General features: G+C 35.9%; 4 protein-coding genes across 4 annotated transcripts; 2 read left to right on the top strand and 2 right to left on the bottom strand.

Moving 5' to 3' along the window:
* Nucleotides 1-2276: 2276 nt before the first annotated feature.
* LOC127240406 (36.4 kDa proline-rich protein-like) lies at nucleotides 2277-3243 on the bottom strand. Its single transcript, XM_051259077.1, has one exon. The coding sequence runs from the start codon at nucleotides 3130-3132 to the stop codon at nucleotides 2491-2493; it is 642 nt and encodes a 213-aa protein (XP_051115034.1). The 5' UTR covers nucleotides 3133-3243; the 3' UTR covers nucleotides 2277-2490.
* Nucleotides 3244-5317: 2074 nt separating this feature from the next.
* Nucleotides 5318-8182, top strand: LOC127240449 (cation/H(+) antiporter 15-like). Its single transcript, XM_051259145.1, has 3 exons — nucleotides 5318-5550; nucleotides 5620-6618; nucleotides 6709-8182. Exons 1-3 carry the CDS (start codon nucleotides 5347-5349, stop codon nucleotides 8077-8079), a joined length of 2574 nt encoding a protein of 857 aa, XP_051115102.1. The 5' UTR covers nucleotides 5318-5346; the 3' UTR covers nucleotides 8080-8182.
* Nucleotides 8183-8332: 150 nt separating this feature from the next.
* LOC127240695 (14 kDa proline-rich protein DC2.15-like) lies at nucleotides 8333-9040 on the bottom strand. The gene has a single exon (XM_051259506.1). The coding sequence runs from the start codon at nucleotides 8899-8901 to the stop codon at nucleotides 8521-8523; it is 381 nt and encodes a 126-aa protein (XP_051115463.1). The 5' UTR covers nucleotides 8902-9040; the 3' UTR covers nucleotides 8333-8520.
* A 3449-nt stretch (nucleotides 9041-12489) lies between these two features.
* On the top strand, nucleotides 12490-15292 carry LOC127240694 (protein NRT1/ PTR FAMILY 6.3-like). The gene is made up of 5 exons (XM_051259505.1): nucleotides 12490-12643; nucleotides 12716-12893; nucleotides 12995-13034; nucleotides 13135-13712; nucleotides 14145-15292. The coding sequence occupies exons 1-5, from the start codon at nucleotides 12523-12525 to the stop codon at nucleotides 15010-15012; spliced, it is 1785 nt and encodes a 594-aa protein (XP_051115462.1). The 5' UTR covers nucleotides 12490-12522; the 3' UTR covers nucleotides 15013-15292.
* Nucleotides 15293-16573: the final 1281 nt, after the last annotated feature.

Genomic DNA, 16573 nt, shown 5'->3' with positions numbered 1-16573 from the left:
TTTTATGTTAAGGCTCTCATTGTTTTGCTCACACCAAGAAAGCGAAAGCTCCCTTGGTTTTATATGCTCAAATTCACTTCCCAACACATTTGGTTGTTTCTCTCTATATTTAACATATTTCAATTTCATATTATTATTATTATTATTATTATTATTATTATTATTATTATTATTATTATTATTATTATTATTATTATTATTATTTTTTATGACATGGAAATCCGCAATCGTTACCCGAAAATACGCATTTGATTTATTTTAACTCTAAGTAAACTTCATACATCCGAGTTTGGACTTACGACTTCATGGTCACAATTCCATTCTCACACTACTATACAATGACTTGTATCTTAGTTTATATAATAGTTTAATTTGGGGTGTGTTTCTTTAGGGGAGTTTGGGAAAGTTAGTTTGAGTTTGGTTTTTATTTGAATTTTGGGATGAGTTTGAATTTTATTGTTCTTTTGTGTTTGGGTTTGATTGGAGTTTGGGCATGTGTATTGATTTGATGAATAATGAATAAAATAATATAAATTTGTATTAAATTTAATTGATAAAATTTATATTGTATGATTTGATTATGAATTTATATTATACCCAATATATATATATATTTAAATTTTTATTTATTTGTATTATAAAAAATTTTATTCTCTACAAAATGACATATATATTGTATATATATATATTTTTTCATTTAATTATAATAAATATTAAATAAAATTTCAAATTAAAAAAAAAAAAGTTTGGCGCCCATTTTAGTGTACAACATAGTAAAATTAGGCCAAACCACCTTGGAGAAACATACCTTGATATTTTGTAAAAAATATAATATTATAAAAAACGTAGGAGTTATATAATAACAAAATACCAAAAAAAGATATTATTAAAAGAGCATAACCATAATTATTTAAAATTTCAATAAAGTGTAACGTGATGTAAAACATTTGGCATATATGCTAACTAACATATTTTTGATAGTTTTATTTTTTATTTTTTATTTAAAGTTAATGTTATTACTAATATTTTGTGATCATGTTCTTAGTGTTAGTTAAATTATTTTTTATTTTTCAAAATAGGATATTTGAAATATTACTAGCACAAATTTACTAAAACGTCTAAATTTAAAATATTAAATAAATACAAATACATTCAATATCCACTCATCATTCATGAATTAAAATAACAGTGTTTGTAATAATATGGCAAAGGAAATACCCAAAAGAAAATATTTACCAAGAATAGTTCTCGGGCCACATCTAGTTTAATACTTTATCTTGTTCTTACATAATTCATACTTTCAAGCATGTAAGAAAATAAACTATAAATGACTCAAAAATTACATTATATTGATCATCAAAATAAGAGATGATATTATAAAATTATAGATTCGATAAAATCAAATTTAAATTTAAGTCTAAAATTAAATATTTAAATATCTCAATTAACAAAAAGTTGGCTCGAGTACACTAATTTTAATCATGTAGTCAAATATATAAGATGCATCTTATAATTAATTAGTTTCATGCACGTAACACAAAAATTATTTTAGGAAATTTCATTTAAGTTAGGTGCCAGGCTATACATTACTGATGCCTAACAATTTACAAAAGGATAATAAATACATGAATTAACAATGGCTTGCAAATTGCATCATTACTATGCTATCGAAATCATTACAAGGCAAAAGCATCGATCATTAATTATTTAGGGTTTCTTTGTTAAACATGGCTTGTAAGAAAAACACATCAATGGTCTTTTTCTTGCCCTAAACCTCGAGCTTGTGTTCTTCACTTTGCTCATTCTTAAGTGAAATGCAATTATAATCTACATATATACAACACAAATAATGAATTTCTCTATTATTGTCCTTTACTAGTAATGATACATTTTAGATTTATATTTAGATTTGATCTTAATTATGTTAAGAAGGGATCCGGACATCCAACCTAAAATCAATTGGTGATAGGTAGAGTAACCCTTCACCCTTATATAACAGGGGAGTTCTTACACATTTACCAATTTGGGACAATATTCAATACTTCCCCCTCGAGATGATAATATTGAAAATCCATACAGGATTCAAACCCAATACGAGTACCATGAATCTAATACCATGTTAAGAAGGGATTCGGACATCCAATCTAAAATCAATTGGTAATAGATATAAACCCTTATTTTGACGATGAATAAGACAATCTCATTATTTTTCCCCAAAATTTCTAACGTTGTTTACCTTGCTGATGATCAGAATTATTTGATAATTACTTGTTGAAGTCGCAAAAGCCACGCATGAACGATCCTAAATCCCTAAACCAAATTTAAAAACAACATTAATTAATTAATTAAGGTAATTAAGCACGATGACAACAACTATTGTACGTACTGAGCTAGTACACGAAACCAAAAACTAATTAGACACATAATACATACATACATACATATATATATATATATATATAGATATAATTAAGAAGTAGAGAAATAGAGTCATGTGAGCGGCGGGCAGACGAATCCCGGCGGCGGCGTGAGTCCGCAGGTGGCGAGAACTTGCAGCGCGATCGGGAGGAAGATGTTAAGGTTAAGCAATTTCAGGCGTATGGTGGTGCAGAGACAAACGGCGGCTTCAAGCTCCAGAAGGCCTTGGATCACCGGGCAGCATATGTTCTCGATCGGGTTTCCGATGCCCACGTGGACCAGACCTCCCAGCACGTCTAAGCAAAGCCCTAATTTCAGCGCATTTATCGGGCAGGTCGCCGGCGGGTGGATACCAGGAGCTCCGCCGCCGCCGCCGCCGGGGGGGCAAGGGGTCGACGGCGATGGAGGCGGCTTTATAATGACAGGAGGGTTTATGATTGGCGGGAGGATCACCGGAGGGTTAATGACCGGCGGCGGCGTGATAATCGGGGGAGAGATGACCGGCGGATTGACAATCGGGGGGAGCACTTTAGGTGGCGGTTTCCGGGGTGGAAGTGGATGCGATGGGCTTGGACGGTGGTGCTTCGGCGGGTGCGGGCGGTGCTTCGACGGCGGCGGGCAGTTGGTTTGCCAAGCGCAGGCCGGCGGGAATGCCACAGACATACAAAACATGGTTAGGAGTAGCAGTGGCGTGGCCTTGGCAATGGCAGCCATGGCTGATCTCAATTAGGGTTCCGGCGAGTTTCCGTTAGGGTTTGCTAATAAAATGATTTATATATATATAGACGTACAAGAAACTGTAAAAAAGACCCGTGAATAGTGTGACTCCAAAATTTTTACCTTATACTTATTTTTTACGACACGAAGTATATATACACATCTATATCTATGTATATATATATGTATGTATGTCTGTATGTTAGAAGTTTATGGGAAAGTGAAGCAGTGAAATTTTTGTAAGTATGTGTAGGTTTTTGCGAAGTTCAATGCCAATCCGTGACTGCAATTTAATTTATATATATTATATATATATAGATATGTCTGAACAGCAATTTGTAAGGATTTTGGTTGTTGCATGCATAGTTTCGATCTCTGTAATAATATACACGTCCAGATTATTTTTGTTTGCTTTCTAATTTATGATGTGCATACCATACGAACCGACATATGTACTTTAATTGTTACTTTATTAAGTAAAAGTTATTTCCCTTGAGCCCATTTTAATTTGTGGAGTTGAATATATATATATATATATAATAATTAATTGTGCAGTGAGTGCAGGTCATGGGGTAGCACTGTTGTATGATAAGTCTTGTTTCTTTATTCTGTGCAACACTTCTTTTCACGATGCGATCACGTGAATTTCAGAACAAGTAATTCTGGGTATGATATATTCATAAAATTAATTAAAATAAAATATAGAGAATCTAATTTTTTATTTTTCTAAATTAACCGAAATTCTTAAGTTAAAGAATAGATTGTGGGTGCTTACACCAATTAAGTTAAAATTAAGGGATTGAGAGTTTTGTCACAAGACTATATATTAGAAGATAAAATAATGTTGAATCATGATAAACTTTTGGAATCGACAAAATTTTTAGATCCAAGTATAGATCTATTTAATTCTTGTATACTGACAGATAAAATTGTTAGATTTTATGCTAAAATTTACTAAATTATATGCAAAATATTATAGTTCAACTATGCATATACCGATGGATCAGAGTTTATTATTGTTGTGTTCTTTATAATAATTTCTATGTTCTTTTTCAATGTTCTGCAAGTTTACAAAATTCATGTTGATTTAAGTTGAACGTGATTTTTAATAAATATATTTACTTGGTTATAAAGCAAGAATATTTTAAAAAATAAACAAGTTTGTCAATGAAGTGATTTTTTTTATTTTTTATTTATATATACATGCGTGAGTAGCATGGCATAATTGTAAATAAATTCAATATTGAAAAATATAAATAAATAATTTAGTGTATATATATATTTAATATATATAAACAATATATATTACAACTTATACACAAACAATATTTACTTGTGCCTAGAAGTTTATATCTATAAGTTCATTGTATCAAATTCCATCCTTTTGTTGAGCTTTACTTTTGATATTAGTTTCTTAGTTAACATATATTGTGTATGAAAAATTTATTATTTTGTTAGTGAACAACTATAATACCACTTGCATAATAGGGTTTTTTTTTTTTAAAAAAAAAATTCAAAATAAATAGAATAATCAATCAAACTGTATAATTAAAATGAGAACAATATTGATATTGGGAAGTTGGACGAAAATATATTATGGTAATAAAAAAATAAAAAGTTACTCACAACAAATGAATATAATCGTATAACCTTTTCAATTGAAATTTGGAAAGTTGAGGTTGCAAACCTAAATATATATGTGTGTGGGCATGGACAAGTTGCATCCAAAATTATTAATTAATTACGACTTAATTAAACTTCAAAACTAAATATGGAAATCTCCAGAAAAATACTGTCCGAACGAGACATGGCGATACCCTCATGGATCGCCACACCACTCACCACAATTCAGAAATTTCCAAGCAGCCAGACCTCGAAATTTATCAGAAAGGGCCAAAAAAGAAGAAGAAGAAGAAGAAGAAGAAGAAGAAAATCAAGAAAATCTTGATTGAATCCTTCTTCTTCTTCTTCGTCCTTCCCTAATTAATCCCTTCTGTTGATCAGTTCCAAATTGTTTTCTTCAACGACTGCATACATAAATATGCACGACGGCGACATTATTAATTATATCGGCCATTAATTATGTCGTCGGAAAACAGCACGTCATGAGATAACAATTGAATTAACCAACAAGGAGGGCCTTAATTGCTTAATTAGATACATACATCTATTTGTCTGGAAATTAATTACTTGATTAATTAATTGATTAAGATGTCGTACAACAAATCAGATATGTGGATCGTATGCTATGCTCCATCGATGATCTCCTCAAATGGCATCTGGCAAGGAGACAACCCTTTGGACTACTCCTTGCCCCTCTTCATCGTCCAAGTCATTCTCATCATCTTCACCACTCGTGTCCTCGTCTTCCTCCTCAAACCCTTCCGTCAGCCTCGCGTCATTGCTGAGATCCTCGTGAGTCCAATTCATTCAATTATTCTACAATTCATAATCAATTTCTTAATAATAACTAATTTTCTATAGGGAGGGGTGATCTTGGGCCCATCGGTGCTGGGAAGAAGCACCAAATTTGCAGAAACAATATTCCCTCTAAGGAGCGTGATGCTCGTCGAGACAATGGCAAACGTAGGACTTCTCTACTTCCTCTTCCTCGTAGGAGTCGAAATGGACATTGCAGTGGTCAAACGAATGAGCAAAAGGGCAGCATTTTCCATAGCTCTCGGAAGCATGATTGTGCCATTCCTAATCGGCATCCCCTTCGCTTTCCTTCTCCACAAGAGCATGGATTTCGTAAAGCTCGGCACTTTCATACTCTACCTCGGAGTTGTCCTCTCCGACACCTCCTTTCCTGTGCTAGCCCGTGTCCTCGCCGAGGTTAAGCTTCTCAACACCGAAATCGGAAAAATCGCCTTGTCGTCAGCCCTCGTCAGCAACATGTGTGCTTGGGTTCTATTAGCCTTTTCCATTGCATTGGCTGAGAATGCCACGATTTCATTAGCATCGATTTGGGAGGTTGTTTCTTGCGTCTTGTTCGTCCTGGTTTGTGTCCATGTAATAAAGCCGATCCTTCTCCGCCTCGTGCAAAAGATTCCGGAAGGCGAGCCGATAAGTGACTTCTTCATTTGTTCAATGCTCGCCGGAGTCATGACTTGCGGCTTCATTACAGATGCTATCGGCCTGCATTCAGTATTCGGGGCTTTTGTTTTCGGCTTGATCATCCCTAAGGGTCCTTTGTGTATGGCACTTATTGAAAGGCTTCAGGATTTTGTCTCCGGCATTCTGCTTCCGCTGTTTTTGGCAATCAGTGGCCTCAAGACCGACATTTTCGCCATCCATGGAGCCGACACGTGGGGGATTCTAGGCTTATTAATCCTTCTTGCTTGTGTCGGGAAGATCATGGGAACTATTCTAGTTTGTCTTTACCATAAAATGCCATTACACGAAGGGCTTACTCTTGGGGTTCTTATGAACACCAAAGGTGTTATTGAGATGATTTTCATTAACGTTGGCAAAGACCAAAAGGCACTCACTAACTAAATCACTCGTAATAAATTTATCTAATTCAATATTTGAATTTGCTGACTGATTAATGTTCTTGATCGTTTATGGTAGGTTTTGGACGAGAAATCGTTTGCAATTATGGTGATTGTGTCGATTGTGATGACTTCGGTTGTCGTTCCAGCAGTGAAAACCATCCACAAACCAGGCAGAAGATTCACACCTTACAAAAGAAGAACTGTTGAGGGAACCAATCGAGGAGGCGAATTCAGTGTTCTTGTGTGCGTTCATACTCCGAGAAATGTTCCGACAATCATCAATCTGCTGGAGGCTTCTTGTCCGACCAGACAATCCCCAATCTTCGCCTATGTCCTGCACCTGGTGGAGCTCACGGGGAGGTCATCGACGGCGCTGATCGCCCACACCAGTCGGGGGTCGGGCTGCCCGGGGGTGAACGGGACGCAAGCTCAGGCCGACGAGATCATAAGCGCATTTGGGAATTTCAAGCAAAATGTACATTTCGTGTCGGTGAGCTCCATGACTGCGATTTCCCCTTACGCCACGATGCACGAAGACATTTGCGGCGTGGCGGAGGATAAACGTGCGTCTTTGATCATCATCCCTTTCCACAAACAGCAGACGGTGGATGGAGAAATGGAGGATTCGAATCCGGCGTTTCAAACGATCAATAAAAATGTTTTGGAAAACTCGCCGTGCTCTGTCGGAATTTTGATCGACAGAGGTCTTAGGTCGACGATAATGGCGGCGAGCCAATTGACGACGAATGGCGTGGTCGTTTTGTTCTTTGGTGGGCCTGATGACAGAGAGGCGTTGGCCTATGCTTGGAGGATGTCCGATCATCCAGGGATTCATCTCACCGTCATGCGGTTCGTCCCCGGAGAGGCCGCGTTCGAATCGCCGGCGCCGGCGCCGGCGCCGGAGGAATCTAAATCAGCGAGCAGTCATAGCGGGGAGCGCGGGTTTCTGCGAGTCCTGACGGAGCGGGACAGGGAAAAGGAAATGGACGAGGAGTTCTTGAGGGAGTTCAATGCGAGGGCAATGGAAAATAATCCGTCGATTGAGTATGTGGAGAAAGTGGTGAACCACGGGGAGGAGACGGTGGCGGCGATAAGGGGGATCGCCGGAGGTCACGATCTGTTGATAGTGGGGAGGGGGCATGGGAGGGAGTCTGCGGCGACGGTGGGGCTGTCGGAGTGGAGCGAGTGCCCGGAGCTGGGAACGATCGGGGATTTGCTGGCGTCGTCGGATTTCGCGGCGACGAATTCGGTGCTGGTGATTCAACGGTACGCGCCGGCGGATGAATATGAGGAGGAAATGATGGGTTCGCCGGAGGGGAGGAATGGGCACTATGAGGAGCTTGAGTATGGATATAGGGTTCCGCCGCCGGGGAGAGGGCTGGAGCCGCAGCCGCAGCCGCAGCCGCAGCCAGCGCCGGTCTTTCAACTTCCCTTTGGGCACTACTAGAAATTAATTTTAATTATTCCAGCAGCTTTTGGGTGTAGTTTTTTGTGTTTTTATCATTTAATATATATATATTTTTTTTCAAAAAAGTATTACATTAAATAGCATAAAAAACATAATTTATATTGTTACTATATATATATATATATTTGCTGATTAGGCCAATCTTATTATTGATTTATTAGTTCGTAAGTTCAATAATAATGACCATATAATTCGATACTAAATTAGATAAGTTTCAACTCCTACCTATATATAAAGAGAAGCATAGCAAACAATGCACTAACAAAGAAGCCCAATTTGTTTACATTATTACACAAACATGTATCAATCCACGCACACAAACAACATCAAATAAAAAAAAAAGTTGTAACACGCATAAGATCACACACACACATCCATCAAGAAGAGAAAAAGCATGCAAGTGTTGGATCAAATTAATAATCAAGCACAAACAAAGCCTTTAGGGACTTTCTTGGTGCAGACATTGAGAAGCAAGCTGATGGAGAGCGGTATGTCAAGATGGATCCCCAAAACATTTGCTTTAATGGCCGTGCAAAGGCAAACGGCGGCCTCGAGGTCAGCCAGGCCCTTGATGAGGCTGCAGCACGGCGCCTTTGGAGGTTTCCCGACTGTGGCATTGAGGAGGCCGTTAAGCAAGTTCGCGCACACCCCAAGTTTCAGTGTGTCTCTAGGGCATGCTTTGGTTGGCTTCGGTTTCGGTTTTGGCTTCGGCTTTGGCGGAGTCCAGGCACTAACCATGGTAAAGAGTACGAGGTTGAGCAAGAGAAATAGGGCAAGTGAAGTTTGCCTCTTGGTTGCCATTAGGTTTTTTGGGTTTTAGATTAGGAGTAATTCTTGATGGGAATCAAGCAAATTGGTTTAGGGTTTGTTGAATTAGGGTTTGTGGGATTAGGTTTTGATTTACAGAGTGGGGGGATATAATTGATTGGTACTTTCTTGATGGTTGATGTTAAAAAACATTATCAATGAGTAAATAATAAATAATTAATTAGGGTTGGTTGTAGAATGGATGAAGATTCTTTGTGTCGCAAATTAAATCTCTATTCATTATTTAGGTGGGATTTAAAAAATTATGAGAAAGACATCTTACCATATGCTAATTTATTAGTATTTTCGTATAAAGGCCATGATTTTCTATATTGAATTTAGTACAATTATTATCACTTGATCGAACTATGAACTATCCTTGCATGAGGTGGAATGGAATTTAGAAGTATATCATTTCTTTTTTAACCTACACATTTACCCACCCAAGGTAATCCAAAATTTAGTTAGAAAAATGTCTTATCACTTTATTTACAAAAGTTTGACAAACAATATATTATTTATAACTTTAATTTTACAAGAAACTGAAATTCATAATTATCTTTACATTATAATTAATTAATTAATTATTGAGAGATGTATATATTTTTAGTGTTTCCTTTACCATGTTAATTTGAGAAAATCAATGTTGCTTTTCTTAAAAAACACTATTTAAAAAATTCATACAGCATATTCTTTTAGTGTAAATATTACATATGAAAACATGTACTATTTCTTTTTTTTTTGAAAAGTTCATCTTTAGCCACCATGATTGGTTCTGATATTAATTTGTATTAATATGTAAAAATTGCGTTAAGTTATTCTTTTTCATACTTAGTGTTTTTCAACTTCAAATGTTATTTCATTGACATTTTTCTGAAGTCACTGTATGTGATGTTAATTTTTTTATATTATTATTATTATTGTAACTCAATCATCCCCTTCAATATTCTTGTCATATATATATATATATATATTATGGAAATGGTTGATCAATTAGTGGGCATTTATTTTAATTAGTTTTTTGTTTCTGGAAGCAAATGTGTCACGGACTGTGTCTGTGTGTGCATGTTGTCGTTTGCTTTAATTTAAATTAGTTTTTAGTTTCATTCATATCCCTATTCATATTCACTTCAGACCTGGCTGTCCCTGCATGCATATGCATGATAACAAATAAAATAAAATAAATTATAATTAACATTAATTGAAATTCCACTAACTAATTAAATAGTTGTATTCATGCGTGACTAGTCTTTAATTTGATTATCATTGCATACATTCATACATAAAATATAAATTGACAATACATGAATATTTACAAATTGATATGGTACAAGATGTTTATTAATATAAAAATATAAATACAAATACATAAATTGACAATATATAATAATAGTTCATGACAATACGTGACAATTGATTTCATTTTATCATATGATATGATATATATTTAAGTATAAAATATAGTAGTATATGTTTCAACTAAAAAAAAAAAAAAAAGAGTATACATATAAATTGGATCGACACACAATGAAACATACTACGGGCTTAGATACAAATTGAAAGCCCAAAAATTGAGATCGTAGACGATAATCGAAATAAAATTTTAAAACAAATAATATGTTTAAAACTTAAGTAATACTTCAAATGAATTATTTTTTAACTTATATTATAATTTAAATATTAATTCCTTTGTAAAATTATTAAATAAATTTAAAATAAATATTTTTTATATGTTTAAACTTAAGTTAAATTTAAATAAAAATCTAAAACATAAAAGCCTTGTGTAATTTTTAAATACTACAAAAAAGAACAAGCTTATTAATGCATTGTTTTATTAAGTTATATATATATATATATTAATTTATGTAATATATATTGTTGTAAGGAAATATATATATATTTATAATGAAAATAAAAAATAAAAATAAAAATGAAATAAGTGAGATGCATGATTTCCTAAACTAATTTAAAAAAAGATGTCACGGATCCACTGTCCATTGGTAGGTGCTACTCTTCATGTGACCAGGCCTACTGTGACTTCCAATTTCTTATAACAACTTGGCTAAAAAAACAATAATAATAATAATAAAATGAATATATAATAGAAGATTTTTGTTATTTATTTTTAAAATGATATAGATGTAATTTCAATTTCAAAAATTAAAAATATATAACGAAATCAATTTTACAAGTCTATATATATCAAATAGTTACATTATTTAATTATATATAAATATTATCATAAAAGTTTGCTATGTTCTCTTCATGAAGTACAAAACTTTTGATATATTGGTGTGTATATATAATATTTGAACAATTCTTTTTCAACTTGTTAAATAAATAATATATCCCTTATTTTTTTTTAAAAAATAATAATTTAGGAATTCTTCATTGTTATTCTTCGATTATGCGCTTATTAATTTTACTGTCCAATGTAATAGCCTTCGAACCACGTCAATTAGTCGTATACTATTTTTGGATCATCGCATAGAACGCAAGCGTGTTCGGCTCGAGACTTTTAATTTGCAAGTACCCTCTCTATCCGATTATTTTTTGTTTCTCAAATTTAATTTATTTTAATGCATTAATCGATCCGTCTATAATCCCACACGAAAGAAACATGCAATGAAAGTTGAGTACTATGAATTTAAATCAAAATTTAACATTAATATGTACTTGATTAGATATCAATTTATTTTTTGTGTAATAAAAACCAACAAAATTATATCCCATCACCTAGTTAAGTTAATTTGGATATTATTGTTATAGTTGACTATGTTCAGGAAAATAGTACTTGCCTGGTTAAATCATTACATATAGCTCAATATATAATATATGGTGCATTTTTCTTGTGTTTATTATTTTTTATTTTTTTAATTATTATTATTTCAAAGGTGAAATAGCTGTTTGGTGTAATTTATTCTATAATTTCTTAATTTAAAAAATTAATTTATTCTAAATAGCATATATTTTGAATCCTCTAAAATTTCTATCCACACACGTAAAGTTGGCAACAAGACATCATATATTAATCCAGTAGATCACGTGGTTACCTGCAGTGACCACACAATGACCCAAAAAAAAAAAGATTAACATATAGGAAAAAAAGAGATGGAAATGCACCAAATAGGAATAGCCAGTAAAATGCTGCCGAGTGTATATATGCTAAAAAAAATAAAAAATAAAATAAATAAACCCCCCAAATTAATAATATATATATATATATATTACCTTAGTTAACCCCAGTTGCAATGCAGCTAATTAATGAGGAGTTGCAGCGGCTTAACCTTCAACCATATACTCAATCAAACTTTCTTTTTTACATTTTATTATTATTATTATTAATTAATACTACTTCCATTCTGACTCTAATTTTTTTTTTTAAATATTAATTATTGTATAAAAATGTAATGCAAATAAAAAAAAAAAAAATTATATAAATATAAAAAATTTTTAACATTAAATACTGTAGCACTAGCTAACCCAGTCCTTTTCGCATGGTCCAGAACTTACGTACAACCTCCCCTGCCTTTATAAAAGGGCTTTTTTCGGCCCTCTCAATCCACAATATAATTTATTAAAATTAATTAATTAATTAAAATCAAGGTGCGAGTGATGGCTCTCCCGGCAAGAAAACAAGAAGCTGACGACACTCTCCACGATGCCTGGGATTGCAAGGGCCGCCCCGCCCTCCGATCAGCCTCCGGCGGCTGGGCCAGCGCGGCCATGATTCTTGGTACGTGCGTATGTACACTATCAAAAGTTCATTAACTAATTTATTAGGATAATTAATGAATGAATTAATTAGGGGTTGAGATGTGTGAGAGGCTGACGACGCTGGGGATAGCTGTGAATCTGGTGACTTACATGACGGGGACTATGCATTTGGGCAATGCTACTGCTGCCAATACTGTCACCAACTTTCTTGGCACTTCTTTCATGCTCTGTTTGCTCGGAGGCTTCGTAGGCGATACATTCTTAGGAAGGTATCAATTAATCATATATTTCATCAATTGAATTGAATTTTTATTTTGATTGATTATTTAATTAACCAATTTCTGTTCATTGTTTCCTTGCCTTGTCCCAGGTATCTCACCATAGCCATTTTTGCTGCAGTTCAAGCGGCGGTACGTAAATGAAAAAGATCCATCCATCTTCTCTTTTGTTTAATTATATATTTTTAATTTTTATTAATATTTATTGTGTAATTAATTAGCTGGTTTTCAGGGCGTGGCGATTCTGACAGTATCAACGATGATCCCGGGCCTCCGGCCGCCGGCGTGCCGCCGCGGCAGTGGCACGTGTGTCCCGGCGAACACCAAGCAGCTAATGGTTCTCTACCTAGCGCTCTACCTCACCGCCCTCGGCACCGGCGGCCTCAAATCGAGCGTCTCCGGCTTCGGGTCTGACCAGTTCGACGAAGCCGACAAGAAGGAGAAGAAGCAGATGATCAAATTCTTCAACTGGTTTTTCTTCTTCATCAGCATCGGATCCCTCGCCGCCGTCACCGTCCTCGTCTACATCCAGGACAACCTCGGCCGGCAATGGGGCTACGGGGTTTGTTGCTGCGCCATTCTCGTCGGCCTGGCGGTGTTCCTCGCCGGCACCAGACGGTACCGGTTCAAGAAGCTTGTCGGCAGCCCGCTGACGCAGATCGCCGCCGTGTTTGTGGCGGCGTGGCGGAAGCGACACCTCCAGCTCCCGTCGGATTCCTCCCTGCTGTTTGATATGGACGACATCGCCGGCGAGGAAGGGCAGATGCTGAAGAAGAAGAAGCAGAAGCTACCGCACAGTAAAGAATTCCGGTAACGATTCGTTAATTCCACCGTCTTCCTCTAATTTTCTTTAGGTCAATCATTTTGGGAATTTCAATTTCGTATATTAGAAAAACAAAAAAAAAAAAAAATCTTCATTTAATTAGATTAATTAATGGTCAATGATTGTACATAAAAATCTCACGAGTGACCAATGAACATTAGGCCTACAATTATCAAAAGTCTACAGAATCTGAATCTTTGCTACCAAATGGTCTGTAAAACCACGTGGGCTCGTAGTTTCTTGCACTAAGATTCTTTGAAACGGATAAGACCTTCATTACAACGTAGAATCTTGCAAGAACATGCTCGTTCCCCTTTGTCATTTCTAGCTAATTAATTTGTCTCGTTTCAAACCAATCACAGTCCAAGAAAATTCAAGAATCTTACAGATCTGTTTCAATTTGTGTGAAATTAATCAAGGTTCCTGGACAAGGCAGCCATAAAGGATCCTCCAGGTCCCAAATCATCGTGGTACCTGTCAACCCTAACCGACGTGGAGGAGGTGAAGCTGGTGATCAGAATGATCCCGACGTGGGCAACCACAGTGATGTTCTGGACAGTCTACGCCCAAATGACGACATTCTCGGTGTCCCAAGCCGCCACCATGGACCGCCACATCCTCGGCCGGTCCTTCAAGATTCCGGCGGCCTCCCTCACCGTTTTCTTCGTCGCCTTCATCCTCCTCACCGTCCCCGTCTACGATCGCATCATCGTCCCCATCTGCCGGAGAATTTTCAAGAACCCGCACGGCCTGACACCCCTCCAGCGGATCGGCGTCGGCCTGGTGCTGTCCATCCTCGCCATGGTGGCCGCCGCGCTGTCGGAAATCAAGAGGCTCCACGTGGCGCGATCTCACGACCTGGCCGACGACCCCGCCGCCGTCCTCCCCCTGAGCGTTTTCTGGCTGGTCCCGCAGTTCGCCCTGGTCGGCTCCGGCGAGGCGTTTGCTTACACGGGGCAGCTTGATTTCTTCCTCCGGGAGTGTCCTAAGGGAATGAAGACGATGAGCACAGGCCTGTTTTTGAGCACGCTTTCGTTAGGGTTTTTTGTGAGCTCTATCCTGGTGGCGGTGGTGCACAGAGTGACCGGACACAGGCCATGGTTGGCCGACAACCTTAACAGGGGGAAGCTCTACAACTTCTACTGGCTGCTGGCGATTCTCAGCGTCATCAATTTGGTGGTGTTCGTGGTGTGTTCGAGAAGGTATGTTTATAAGGACAAGAGGCTTGAAGACGAGGGGATTGAGATGGAGGATTCGTCGTTGTCGTCGCATCCAACTTCCAATTGAATCGAATGTTGATCGATCGATCCAATTTGTGTCAAAACAGGCAACAAATTTGTGGACACATACAGAATTATTACATCAACCAGATTACATGGATGCATGAGGAACAAATTAAAGTAATTACTAGTTTATTTTTAGTTTTTTTTTTTGGAAAAATATCTTTTATTTTTGGATCTTTTTGATGCACTTAATTAAATAGATGGGTAAAAATAACGTTCTATCAACTTGCTTATGTATGTAAATGAATCTGTGCCTAATGTATAATATGGCTCATTTGAACCAAGTTCCTATTTATTATTATTATTATTGAACTAATTGGAAATGGTTCTTTGAATCGAATAAAAGACAGGCAATCAACAGTGCAATAATGCATTGTGTCCACACACAAGTACTTCCCTTCCGTGACACTTTTATTTCTTCAACTCTCGTCACCAATTCCATGAGGTTAATTAATTAATATTATTGAAGATGTTGGATTCATTGCCAATAAATTGATGTGAACCTGTAACAAATTCAATTGCAGAATACGATAGCCTGTCCAAATCCATGAAAAGAAATACACAAGAATAATCACTACACTTTTGGAAAAAGTTTTTGATGTCACGTTAATTGAACCTGAGTAACAAAATTTATTACTCTATTATATTACATTACATTACATTATACATATATAAGAAAATTAATTACGTCTTCATTTTTTTTATAAACACAATTTCAAATTCAAATACAAGTTAAACAAACTTATATATAAATATGTTATTCAAACTTCACCATGCTAATAAAAATAAATTACAATAAAGAAGTAGTAATAACAAATAATACTCCATATAAAGCATTTAATTTATTTATTTGTGTAATGTATAACAAATTAAGTTACACGTACGTACGTCATCGATACTTGTTATACTTTATTACAAGAAGGATAATTACTTCCTCCAATCTAATGTTCCATCAACAAGAAACCAGCTGGAACTTTTATTTATTAAGAACAATGTCGATGGACATGGACGATTAAGGCTCTGGCTCGTCAGGCACACTATCAACTTCGTATAGTCCCGTTGGATTATTTGCCGGCAGCATTACAGATTGGCCAACAGCTAACGACGAATCATATTCGTTCTCCAGCTTGGGTTTGTCTGCAGGAAAATTACTAATAGCTTTTGAGACCGGCGGATGCGAAGGTATCTGGAGAACTTTAAAGAGATCTCTTATTATATGTTCTACACTATTGGTCACCATTTGGTCTGATTCTAATGGTAAAATTATCGGGCGATCAAGACTTGGCGGGATTACAATTATAGGTCGAGCCACACATCGATGGATCACCGTTGTCGAGTCGAACAAAATCATGATACTGAAAAACATGGTGATCACAAGTGAGGTGCGCAAAAATGCCATTTTTTTTGTAATTTTCTTGATGGAAAAGAGAATTGATTATACATGTCTTCTTGACTTGGGGTATTTATAGATAAAAATGTGTGGATCAATGGCAAGATGAATATATCAATGAAATAAAAACCTAATCTATGAAATAAAATATGATCGATGTGTAGTAATAATCTAT

This window comes from Andrographis paniculata, unplaced genomic scaffold, assembly GCF_009805555.1.
Source record: "Andrographis paniculata isolate CXL003 unplaced genomic scaffold, ASM980555v1 Contig79END, whole genome shotgun sequence".
In the NCBI taxonomy this organism is placed as follows: domain Eukaryota; kingdom Viridiplantae; phylum Streptophyta; class Magnoliopsida; order Lamiales; family Acanthaceae; genus Andrographis; species Andrographis paniculata.
This window is presented reverse-complemented; position numbering and strand designations above follow the sequence as displayed.

Excerpts from the sequence above, each read along its gene's own strand:
- LOC127240406 (XM_051259077.1), bottom strand. The coding sequence starts at position 3,132 with ATGGCTGCCATTGCCAAGGCCACGCCACTGCTACTCCTAACCATGTTT.
- LOC127240449 (XM_051259145.1), top strand. The coding sequence starts at position 5,347 with ATGTCGTACAACAAATCAGATATGTGGATCGTATGCTATGCTCCATCG. Across the intron at positions 5,551-5,619 it reads GCGTCATTGCTGAGATCCTC|GGAGGGGTGATCTTGGGCCC; the intron begins GTGAGTCCAATT and ends AATTTTCTATAG. Across the intron at positions 6,619-6,708 it reads ACGTTGGCAAAGACCAAAAG|GTTTTGGACGAGAAATCGTT; the intron begins GCACTCACTAAC and ends CGTTTATGGTAG.
- LOC127240695 (XM_051259506.1), bottom strand. The coding sequence starts at position 8,901 with ATGGCAACCAAGAGGCAAACTTCACTTGCCCTATTTCTCTTGCTCAAC.
- LOC127240694 (XM_051259505.1), top strand. The coding sequence starts at position 12,523 with ATGGCTCTCCCGGCAAGAAAACAAGAAGCTGACGACACTCTCCACGAT. Across the intron at positions 12,894-12,994 it reads GGCGATACATTCTTAGGAAG|GTATCTCACCATAGCCATTT; the intron begins GTATCAATTAAT and ends GCCTTGTCCCAG. Across the intron at positions 13,713-14,144 it reads CCGCACAGTAAAGAATTCCG|GTTCCTGGACAAGGCAGCCA; the intron begins GTAACGATTCGT and ends AAATTAATCAAG.